We start from the raw sequence: 12,671 nt of genomic DNA, 5'->3' as shown, positions 1-12,671 counted from the left end.
TTCTGCCAGTGGGGGCATGACGAAATTCAAACTCTACCTTGCGAATATTTTTTAAATTTTTGACTGAGTGGGAGTTCGAACTTGGAACCCATGAGTTTTAACCGAAGGGCAAAATTTAAAGACCACCCCAAAAGAAGGGCAATGCTGCGAATTGCCCGTGTTGAGTTGGTTTTGGTTTGGACTTTATATTAGTTACTAACATTCATAGGATATAAAATTTATTGACATTCAAAATTCTAAGTTCAAGCTTGAATAATATGATAATAGATAAAAGAACTACGAAAAAATTAAAGAAATATTTATAAATTACATTACAAATAAGTATTTTTATGTATAAAATATTTTAAAAATTGAATACATGTAATGTCGGGTTGGTTTGGTTCGGTTTGACTTTTTTTTTTAGCTAAAATCAAATCAAATCAAACCAATTATGGTCGGGATTTTTTTTTAATACCAAACCAAGTTAAATCAAACCACTAATCGCATTTTTTTCTCGGTTTATCGATTTGGTACGGTTTGTCGGTTTATATAGGTTTTAGATATTTTGAACTATGGTGTTAAGCGAATGATTGTTTTCTCTATCTAAAAAAACTCAGTCAAGTCTAGGTTTCTTGCCCTGTTTCACCATTTGTTTCTAATACTCTTACAAAAATCAGCCTTTTTGGTTTATTTGAAAAAATAAAAATAAAAACAGAAAGAGATCCTAATTAGGGAGACCATGTTTCTACGGCAGATGAAGCATTTTTATTAGGGATTTTTACGTTGTGTATCCGCCCATTAAAATACTCGCTGATAATTTTTTTGATATTAATGTGTAATATACATAAAATATACATATCTTATGAGTAACAATGCATGTTTTTTTTCATATATTTGACTAATAAATGTAATTATTTTTTACCGACCTGCTAAATGTGTAACTCGCCTTCATATATACGATACAACTAAACATTTGGTCCCCAGAGAAATTACAAGGTCAGCCAGATTGACAATGGTAAGAACGCCGGAGGGCAGGGAGTGTCATCCCAATTCAATGCCAGATCCAAAGAGGAGAAAATTGGTGAAGGGATACCTATCGATTTTCAACAATCTGACGGATGCACTGCTTATTGAAATACTCATAAGACTACCAAATAGCAAAGAAGCAATTCGATGCAAATTGGTTTGCAAACGTTTCTCATCGGATTACTTCGTTACCACCTCCACCTTTTACCATCGAGATAAGGAGGTTAAAACTATTCTCCCCTTTACTCTTGTGTTATTTCTTGGTCGGAAAAATAATTATATAAGTGTAGATTATGTTGAGTGTCCTAAACCGAAGCGTGGTATATCAAGCAGCCACGTGGATTTGGGTTTTCTCCTCAAAGATAAATTATTATGCTTAGAAGCATCCTATGGTGACTTAATTTTATGCTCTTCTGCTGGAAGAAGAAATAATTACAGCTTCTGTAATTCTCTTACTAGGCAATCCTTTATTCTTCCCCCTTCCCTGTATACCGGCGGATGTATCGGTTTCGTGATTAATGATCGATATGAGTATCGTGTGTTACGATATTTTCCTCGTAGCGGTAGGAATATTAAAGGCGAGATTTTTTCGTCCGAGAATGGAAGATGGACCCAATTTGTTGTTACACCTCCCCGCACTTTGGAGGACTTTAGAGATGATACCAAGAATTCACTAATTGCATTTGATCCATTCACCACAAATGATGATCAAATTCTACACATTATTGAATTACCACTTGTGGCTCGTGATATTCCTCCATATCATTTTCAGCTGTCTTGTAAATTGGGAGTGTGTCGAGGTCATCTACGCTTTGCTCAAGTAACTCTGCTACCAAGTTCATCCCGTTGTATACGTGTATGGGAGCTTGAGGAGGATTACACTATGGAGAAATGGACATTGGTGCACCAGAGAATCCCTACGTTCACACTACCAAAACGTTCTGATGACACAAATGTTTTTTATGTACTAGCTTTCCACCCAAACAATGTGTGGGGTCCAGTCCCCTATCCCATATTTTAAGAAAGGAAGATTTTTCTTCCTTTGACAAATTATACATTGGCAACAATTGTGGACTTGGCTAACAAGCCAATTTCTTTGTTCACATTTTCATGATGTAAGCGCTTACCTCATCATAATCGTGATGTAAGCGCTTATCTCACCATAGGAAATTCATTCCTATAAATAGGCAGCTTATGGTTCATTTGTAACACACCAAAATCTCAGACAATACATCTGAGTGAGAGCAAAAGTGAGGTATTCCATAGACTGTAAGAAAATAGTCTGTGAAGAAAAATAGAGTGTGAGTGATATTGTAGTGAGGTGGGAAAATCAAAAGAGTGTTATTTCTTTTGAGGGTGTAGTGGTCTTAGGAGTATTTGTACTCGTTACTACACAGTGTAAAATTCCTCTATAGTGATATCAGCTGCTCCTCTTGGCCGTGGTTTTTCCCTTATTCAGAAGGGTTTCCACATAAAATCTTGGTGTCATTATTGCTGCATTTTATTCTTGCTGATTTAACCATAAGTTAGTGTTCCGCGTTTATCACTAATACCGTGAATATTATTTTTGCGGGTCTATTTTATTCCCATCAAGTGGTATCAGAGCTAAGGTTCTGTCTGAGTATGCTCTGTGGTTGCAGCACAATCTGAACTTCCACATCAGAAAAGAATTACTTTGGTCTTCGAATAAAATAATATTTGTATTTGTGATAAACGATGGAAGCCAACACTAGTAGAATGGTTACTTTGAGTGGCGTAAATTATGCCATTTGGAAGGGCAAAATGGAAGATTTGCTCTATGTCAAGAATTTTCATCAACCTGTCTTTGGAAATAAAAAGCCTGATAATAAATCAGATGAAGAGTGGAATTTGTTGCATCGGCAGGTTTGCGGCTTTATTAGACAGTGGGTTGACGATAATGTGTTGAACCATATTTCTGGAGAGACACATGCTCGGACCCTATGGGAGCATCTTGAAAGTTTGTATGCTCGAAAAACTGGTAATAACAAGATGTTTCTGATAAAGCAAATGCTAGGTTTAAAATACCACGATGGTTCCGCAATGACAGATCATCTGAATATTTTTCAGGGGATCATGAACCAGTTATCTGCTATGGGTATTAATTTTGATGAAGAAATTCAAGGCTTATTTCTACTTGGTTCCCTACCAGATTCTTGGGAAATTATTAGAACTTCATTATCAAATTCTGCTCCGGATGGTGTGATCTCTATGGATCTTGCCAAGAGCAGTCTTTTAAATGAAGAGATGAGAAGAAAATCTCAAGGTTCCTCCTCATCAGATGTCTTGGTGACTGACACTAGGGGGAGAGGCAAGAATCGTGGTTCTCAAAATAGAGAACATCATAGAAGCAAATCCAGAAGCAGACTTAAAGATATTGACTGCTATCATTGCGGGAAAAAAGGGCACACAAAGAAGTTCTGCCGGATTTTGAAAAAAGAGAATAGAGAAAAGGAGGAAAAGAAAGAAGATGGCAATCGTGTTGCCGCTGTCACTACAGAAGATCTTGTTACTGTCCTTGATGCGGATCTGATAAATATTGCTTGTGATGAGTCAAGCTGGGTTGTGGACAGTGGTGCCGCATCTCATGTGACATCAAGGAAGGAATTTTTCTCATCCTATACTCCGGGTGACTTTGGAACTTTGAGTATGGGTAATGAGACTGTATCCAGGGTGGCTGGTGTTGGAACGATTTGTTTGAAAACTAGTATTGGAACTAAACTAGTTTTAAACAATGTAAAGCATGCACCTGATGTTCGTTTGCACTTGATCTCTGTTGGTGTTTTGGATGATGAGGGATATGTCAGTACCAATGGTGCTGGAAAGTGGAAGCTTACTAAAGGTTCCATGATTGTGGCTCGTGGCGAAAAGCGTCGTGGTCTATACTGGACTACGACCTCTACCTATGTTGATATGGTGAATGCAGTTGAGAGCAATAGCTCTTCAACGTTATGGCATAAGAGGCTTAGCCACATTAGCGAGAAAGGACTAAATGTTCTGGCCAAAAAGAAATTATTGTCAAATTTCGAAAGTGCTAAATTAGAAAAGTGTGAGCACTGCTTGGCTGGAAAACAAAATAGAGTTTCTTTCAAGTCTCATCCTCCTTCAAGAAAGACAGAGTTGCTTGAGTTGGTGCATTCAGATTTATGTGGTCCAATGAAGACAAGGACTTTGGGTGGTGCACTTTATTTTGCTACCTTTATTGATGATTGCTCAAGGAAACTTTGGGTCTACGTCTTAAAGACTAAAGACCAAGTGTTGGGTGTCTTTAAGCAGTTTCAGGCCTCAGTTGAAAGAGAAACTGGAAAGAAGCTAAAGTGTATTCGTACTGATAACGGTGGTGAATATTGTGGACCGTTTGACGAATACTGCAAGCAACAGGGTATCAGACACCAGAAGACTCCTCCTAAGACTCCTCAGCTTAATGGTTTAGCAGAGAGGATGAACAGGACCTTGATGGAAAGAGTCAGATGTTTGCTTTCTGAAGCAAAGTTGCCGAATTCCTTTTGGGGTGAGGCTTTATTGACCGCTGCACATGTTATTAATCTATCCCCTGCGGTTGCTTTGCAAAGTGATGTTCCAAACAGAGTTTGGTATGGAAAGGATGTTTCCTATGACCACTTGAAAGTGTTTGGTTGTAAAGCTTTTGTACATGTGCCTAAAGATGAAAGGTCGAAATTAACTGCCAAGACAAGGCAGTGCATCTTCATTGGTTATGGCCTTGATGAGTTTGGTTACAGGCTATATGATCCAATTGAGAAGAAGATTGTGAGAAGCCGTGATGTTATCTTCATGGAGGATCAAACCATTGAAGATATTAACAAAGCGGAGAAGATAAAATCTTCAAGTTCTGAAGGTTTAGTTAATCTTGATCAAGTTCCTCATACAAATGCTGATGAAGTTGGTGGGCTCGATGACGATGGTGATGCCCAGAATCATGTTCCAGATCAGCATGTTGATGATGATAACGATGCTGCTATTGATGAAGTAGATGCTCCTACTCATGAAGTCGTGGATGAGTCAGATATTCCACTTAGAAGGTCTACTAGACAGCATGTTCCTTCTTCCCGTTATTCACCTAATGAGTATGTATTACTCACTGATGGGGGAGAACCTGAATGTTATGAGGAGACCATGGAAGATGAGCACAAGGATCAATGGATTGAAGCCATGCAAGATGAGATGAAATCTCTGCGTGAGAACCATACTTATGAGTTGGTGAACTTGCCTAAGGGCATGAGAGCTTTGAAGAACAAGTGGGTGTTCAAAGTTAAAGCCGAAGAACACAGCTTGAAGCCCAGATACAAAGCTAGATTGGTTGTTAAGGGATTTGGTCAAAGGAAAGGTATTGACTTTGACGAAATATTTTCTCCTGTCGTGAAAATGTCCTCCATTCGGACAGTTCTTGGTTTGACTGCTAGTCTTGATTTGGAGATTGAGCAGATGGATGTGAAGACTGCTTTTCTTCATGGTGACTTAGAACAGGAGATTTATATGGAACAACCTGAAGGCTTCAAGGCAAAAGGTAAAGAAAATCTTGTATGCAAACTCAAGAAGAGTCTCTATGGATTGAAGCAAGCTCCCAGACAGTGGTACAAGAAGTTTGAGTCTGTTATGGGGGAGCAAGGCTACAAGAAGACTTCTTCAGATCACTGTGTGTTTGTACAAAGATTTTCTGATGGTGACTTTATCATCCTTCTGCTATATGTGGATGATATGTTGATTGTAGGCAAAAATGCTTCCAGGATTGACGAGTTGAAGAAACAGTTGAGTAAGTCTTTTGCAATGAAAGACTTGGGTCATGCTAAGCAGATTTTAGGCATGAGAATTACTCGTTCGAGAGATGAAAAGAAGCTTTATTTGTCGCAGAAAAAGTACATAGAACGTGTACTAGAGCGCTTCAATATGAAGAGTTCTAAGTGGGTTAGCACACCTCTTCCTGGTCATCTGAAATTGAGCAAAAAGATGTGTCCTACAACAACAGAGGAAAAACAGAGAATGGCCAAGATTCCTTATTCCTCTGCCGTCGGAAGTTTAATGTATGCAATGGTATGCACTCGACCAGATATTGCTCATGCAGTCGGTGTTGTTAGCAGATTTCTCGAAAATCCAGGGAAAGAGCATTGGGAAGCTGTGAAGTGGATACTCAGGTATCTAAGAGGAAGATCAGATGAATACTTGTGTTTTGGAGGATCAAATCCAATTTTGAAGGGCTATACAGATTCTGATATGGCAGGTGACCTTGATAACAGAAAATCCACTACTGGATATTTGTTTACTTTTTCAGGGGGAGCTATATCATGGCAGTCAAAGTTGCAGAAGTGTGTTGCACTATCTACAACGGAAACGGAGTATATTGCGGCTACTGAAGCTGGCAAAGAGATGATATGGCTCAAGAGATTCCTTCAAGAACTTGGATTGCAGCAAATGGAGTATGTTGTCTATTGTGACAGTCAGAGTGCAATAGACTTGAGCAAGAACTCCATGTACCATGCGAGAACAAAACACATCGATGTCAGATATCATTGGATTCGTGAGCAATTGGAAAGCGAATTGTTCCAAGTCAAGAAGATTCACACGAATGAAAATCCTGCAGATATGCTGACCAAGGCGGTACCGAGAGACAAGTTCGAATCGTGCAAAGAACTTGTCAGCATGCACTCAAATTAGAAGCCAGTGTACCCTCCTTCAGGTGAATGGGACTGGAGGGGGAGATTTGTGGGGTCCAGTCCCCTATCCCATATTTTAAGAAAGGAAGATTTTTCTTCCTTTGACAAATTATACATTGGCAACAATTGTGGACTTGGCTAACAAGCCAATTTCTTTGTTCACATTTTCATGATGTAAGCGCTTACCTCATCATAATCGTGATGTAAGCGCTTACCTCACCATAGGAAATTCATTCCTATAAATAGGCAGCTTATGGTTCATTTGTAACACACCAAAATCTCAGACAATACATCTGAGTGAGAGCAAAAGTGAGGTATTCCATAGACTGTAAGAAAATAGTCTGTGAAGAAAAATAGAGTGTGAGTGATATTGTAGTGAGGTGGGAAAATCAAAAGAGTGTTATTTCTTTTGAGGGTGTAGTGGTCTTAGGAGTATTTGTACTCGTTACTACACAGTGTAAAATTCCTCTATAGTGATATCAGCTGCTCCTCTTGGCCGTGGTTTTTCCCTTATTCAGAAGGGTTTCCACATAAAATCTTGGTGTCATTATTGCTGCATTTTATTCTTGCTGATTTAACCATAAGTTAGTGTTCCGCGTTTATCACTAATACCGTGAATATTATTTTTGCGGGTCTATTTTATTCCCATCACAATGAGGATCTTATATGTTGTCGTGCAGGTGCGTGTCGTGTTGTCGTGTACAATTTACGAACAGATAAAGTCGAAAGCTGTATCCGCCCTAGCATATTCAAGCCCTCCGGTTCGCCAGAAGTGCTAGCACCAAGCTGTAGTGCGTTACAAGTATTACAAATTACACAAAACTGGTGGCCAACATCTCCCTTTTGATCTCAGGACTGCGTCTTAGTCATCTGGATTAGATTTGTTGATCGTTCTTAGTGGTGTCTTTCTGTTGTCCGTTTTTATTTAATTCAGGATGCTTTAGGCCTATGATTTAGTGTTCAGTGCAGACATAGAATTGTTTTTTCTGTTCTGCTTGGTAGTTGGCAAAGACCTTTTTTTTCATGTTATTCTGTTCACAATGTTTAACTGCTTGTTTGGAAGGTTGTTACCTATTATATTATATTGTATTGTGTTGTTAATTTAAAAAAAAAAAAAGACAATGGTAAGAACAGTTTTCTTCAAAATGTAAAAACAAATAAATTAATAACAAACCAAAATGACTCAGAAAAGAACAAACAAGATATTACTAACTTTTCTTTTTTGTTTCTCTCTTTTTCCCATTTTTCTTACGAATATATAGGAAAAATGCTTTTAAAAATACTAGCTAGGGCTTCTTGAAAATTTTTCCAGCGGCAACAGCAGCATCAATAACATCAGTGATAACCCTAACAACAGCATTAACTGAACATGTATTGCCTTTGAATGATGGAGCTCCTGATTTTGTGAACTTTGCCACACAGTCCAGGAAGTTCTCGTTGCATTTTAGATTTAGATAATTATCTGTCACATCAAAATTAACAAAATATAAGGGGAAAATAATCAAAAAGATCAAAAGCAGCTAAGAAGAATGAGTTCGGGATTTAGAATCAGTGAGTTCATAATGAATACGTATTATCTTATTTTAAGTATGTATAGTATTTTTGGGATAATTACCTTTTTGTGCCATTCTAAAAAATAATAACTGCAACTGTATATATTTTGTGTATTAATTTCGGCCAACGGGCCAAAGTGAAAAAGCCCTTTTTGGTATAGAGTTACTGGCCAAAAACGCACCTGAACTATAATGTTTTTGAGAGTTTCACACCCCAACTATCAGTTATTCTTTTTTTCTACCTGTATCACTATTTATGTACTCCCTCCGTTTCAATTTATATGAACCCATTTGACTGGGCACGACATTTAAAAAAGAGGGAAGACTTTTGAAACTTGTGATCCAAAATAAGCCTTGAAAATTTGTGTGGCTGTAAATCATTCATAAAGTGAATTTTTTTTCAAATTAGGAAAGAGATCATTCATTTTGGCAGGGACGAAAAAGAAAATAGGTTCAAACAAATTGAAACAGAGGGAGTATTAAAAACACACCTCTAAGCTGATTAGACCAACTATCAGTTGTTCCATTTTTCTACCTGACCAATCAACTAGGTGTGCTTTAATACATAAATAGTGATAGTTGTAGGTAGGAAAATAGAAATAATTTGACCCAAGAGTAATTAAAGTAGAATAGCTTCTGCCAACCAACCATCACTGAAAATTATTTTTAAACACTTTTTGTGGAAAATGAAACAAAGTTTTAATAATTGAAGTAATGTAGCATCGAAATAATTTCAGTGCATTTTGACCAATCAGAGCTTCTCTATAATTTCTGTCTGATAATTCAAGCTCACCTACTTTGATGTGTCACACATTATAGACTACAACCACCTCCCATAATTCAATTATATCTTATTTTCTCTAGCTAGGTGTCTTTGCAAGCAACTTCCTCATTAAAACTTCCTTGTTACTAATTCTGACTTGTGAACTCGTGACTCATTTAGTTTGTTCCTTTTTACGAATTGGACAATTAGTGAAGTGGAATACATCTGGACCTAAAAAATAGAGTAGAATTTAACTTCTATATATTGACGGATGCAAGAAAATATTTATATATATACCCAAGTCACTTCAAAAACAATTGCATGTAACTTTATCTAATAAAGTATCTTATTAATTAGTAACCTGAAAATGATAAATAACCTGCTATACAAGTCGAAACGAATTAATAATATATAAAAATCTTTATAATCATTATATCCAACTTAAAATTATTAGAGTGTTACACTTGAAACGGCGTGAATTAGAGACTATATTAACCTTTAATCCCATATTGTCTTATCCATATGGGACCTACATCATCCTGGATTTAAAATCGAACTCCATGTTAAGGAAAACGTGAACATGCTTGTGCAGATTCCTTTGCGAAGAGAAATGTACCACATTGGTGAGGGATGAGATCTCTAGTCTCTTTATAAAGCTTGGACAATCCTCCTTCCTTTGAGCTAGCTTTTAGGGTGTGAGTTAGGCCCAATGTCCAATTTGACCTGGGATCAAAGTCAGGTCCAGGCCCGATCCAATGTGGGCCCCCGAAAAAAAGGGGGTCAAAATGCCCCGGATTGATGGGGAGCTGAAAATGCCTCCGGTCCATAAATGTGCATGCTCCACACCGGACATAAGACTTCGGATAAAAAGAATGTCCGGATCTGGGCGTGAGAGGGGGTGAAGAGAAATGTACTACATCGGTCCTTATAAGGCTTGGGCAATCTTTCTCCCTTTGAGCTAGCTTTTGGTGTGTGAGTTAGGCCCACTGCCCAATTTGACACTTTGCGTTTTACCATTAATCTAACAGATAGTAAAATGCGCATAATTATAATGTAAAATATATACTTTTTCCGTCTCAATTTATGTGACACAGTTCGGATTTCGAGAGTCAAACTTTTTTATTTTGACCGTGAATTCGAACATACATTCTTTAGTTTTTTTTTTTTTTTTTGAAAAGTTTACATATTTAGAAACTAAATAGAAAAATACTATAAGTCGCAATAATTAACAAATTTAAAAGATTTAAAGAGCATACAAATAAATTGTTGACAAATATTTTCTTATTTGACTCTCGAAAAGTAAAAAACGTGACTCGTAAATTGGGACATAGAGAGTATCAAGGTAATTATGAGTTTTAGTTTTATGATAGCATTTATTAATTAGTAACCTAAAAATGGTGTAAGAGCTTACTATCTCATAATTAAACTAAACTAATAGGGTAAAAAGGATTTACACTCTTGTGAATGTGGACAATTTAAAGTAAACTTACTGTTTTTACGTTGTATACAATGATCATGCTTCATACAGCAAGCATCAAGTCCATCACATGGTTGTTCCCCTGGGCATCCACTGTACAGAATTCCACAGTATTTCCCATATCTTAAGAATGGAGGAACTGCCATTATTCAAAGAATCTCAAGAAATTCAATTTTTTTTTTTTGGTCTTAAAAATATAGAATTTATACAATTAATTTATGGCCAAAAGTAGAAGTTTTAAATATGGAAATGAATGTACCTGCACAGAACTTTGATTCACATGTTCTACTGCATTCTTTTTCCTAAAAAATTGAGTTAAAAAGAAAAAGAAAAAAAATAAAGAAAGTTAGGTAAAGGTTTGTGAATATTTAACATGAAATGGGTAGTGGGATAATCGATGACATTCCTTCTCAGCCATCAATTAGAATTCTTGAGTTCAAAAATATATATAAAGCATGCCACTCTAATGAACTGTATGCAAAGGCGAAACTAAAATTTTGAAGTTATGAGTTCTGAATTTTAGAAAATACAACTTATTTCGTTTTTCATAAATTATTTATACATATATATTAAGTAACTTTTTAAACACAAATATACATGGTTTGAGCCAAATAGATGAAGCTCTAGCTCCACCCAAGACAAAGCCACATTGAAACAAGAAGGTTCAATACCCCTTGCCCAAAAAATTTACTTATTATATATGTAATATTACAAGCCAAAAATAATAAAATGCATGATAAAAACAAGGGTTGAATCTCCTTGAGATGAGACATAAGATTGATATAGTCTATTTTTATAAAAATTGAATCCCCTTAATGAATCTCTGGCTCTACAAGTCCTGACTTTATGTGTTGCGAATCTGAATTAGTTGAGTTGCTAAATTCTGAATATACCAATTACCACATGATTACAAAAAATATTGATGAGGGAGATAGAAATTAAGAAGGATTTACCAAGGAGATGTCAGCATTAGTTTGAATGCCAATGTTAAGGGCGTGAATTGAAATTGGAGAAATAATACTGCTGAAGGCTATGATGCAAAATGCAAGAAACTTTAGAAAGAACTTCAATGACTGCAGAGAAGAAGCCATTGAATTAAGAAGAAAGAGAGAACGAAAGAAAGCACTGAATTGTGAGAAAAGCTATTGTTTTTACTTAAAAGGCTCTGATTTATAGAGAGAAATGGTTGGTGATAAACTAAAATATATACTATGCGTATAGAAACTGAAGCCTTTCTGGGGTAAGAAGAGATGAGGTGGTGTTCATGGATCAAATGGACGAAAGGGGGTAGGGGGTGGAATTTGTCGTGTAACATCTCGTGATATGTTTTTGGTGGTGTTCTCACTCTGTAACCAACAAGTCTTTATCTCTATTTGGACATGCTTTAAATACTATATATGAACTTTTTTTAACAATAAGCAGACTCTGGTAAGGGTGGGCATGGTACGGTATTTGAAATTTCAGTTCGGTAATTTCAATTTTCGGTAAATACTATACCATTACCATACCAAATTAATTCGGTATGGTTCGGTATTTTTAAGTTCGATTTCGGTATTTTGCGGTATGGTAATTCGGTAACCATAGTTTGTTCAACTACGACTTACATATATACATATAATAAAGAATTAAGACTTCGGCTATTCAAGAAACGTTTCAATTGTATTATACTAACACCTTACACGTGTAAAAATATTCAAAAGAAAATACAAGCAATGCCCTTCATTAATCAATTACACAAAAAGGACATTTCAACCAATTATATCATACTAACATCTTACACATATGAAAATATTTAAAAGAAACTACAAGCAATTCCAACGTCTAAACAATTAGTTTGTACTAATACTAATTATATATTTGTTAGTATTATATATATATGAATTGTATATGTAACTATATGGAATACTTCGGTATGGTATTCGGTATTTCAGTATTTACTTTATCAATACTGAATACCGTACCAAATACCAAACTTTTCAAAAATGCATACCAAATACCATAATACTGAAACCGCGGTATCAAAAACTTCGATTTCGGTATGGTAATCGGTATATACCGTACCATGCCCACCCCTAGACTGTGGATCTCAATTATTTGATGGAATATGTATTAGTCCGTTGGAATAAGGCCCGTAGTGTTTATAGCTAATTCGAAAAGTAGTTAAGGTGTGCGGTACCTAACTAGGT

At 36.3% G+C, this 12,671-nt stretch overlaps 1 protein-coding gene across 1 annotated transcript; it reads right to left on the bottom strand.

The window, feature by feature from the left end:
• Positions 1-7,871: 7,871 nt before the first annotated feature.
• LOC132603315 (phospholipase A2-alpha) lies at positions 7,872-11,756 on the bottom strand. Its single transcript, XM_060316315.1, has 4 exons — positions 11,439-11,756; positions 10,745-10,787; positions 10,499-10,624; positions 7,872-8,154 (listed from the first exon to the last, which is right to left on the bottom strand). Exons 1-4 carry the CDS (start codon positions 11,574-11,576, stop codon positions 7,979-7,981), a joined length of 483 nt encoding a protein of 160 aa, XP_060172298.1. The 5' UTR covers positions 11,577-11,756; the 3' UTR covers positions 7,872-7,978.
• Positions 11,757-12,671: the final 915 nt, after the last annotated feature.

Source organism: Lycium barbarum, chromosome 7 (assembly GCF_019175385.1).
Source record: "Lycium barbarum isolate Lr01 chromosome 7, ASM1917538v2, whole genome shotgun sequence".
NCBI lineage: Eukaryota > Viridiplantae > Streptophyta > Magnoliopsida > Solanales > Solanaceae > Lycium > Lycium barbarum.
The sequence above is the reverse complement of the archived record's forward strand: the minus strand, read 5'-3'. Positions and strand labels throughout refer to the sequence as shown.

Coding starts and splice junctions, on each gene's coding strand:
- LOC132603315 (XM_060316315.1), bottom strand. CDS start 11,576: ATGGCTTCTTCTCTGCAGTCATTGAAGTTCTTTCTAAAGTTTCTTGCA. Junction 10,788..11,438: donor CTAATGCTGACATCTCCTTG/GTAAATCCTTCT, acceptor TCAATTTTTTAG/GAAAAAGAATGCAGTAGAAC. Junction 8,155..10,498: donor TTGTATACAACGTAAAAACA/GTAAGTTTACTT, acceptor TTGATGTGACAG/ATAATTATCTAAATCTAAAA.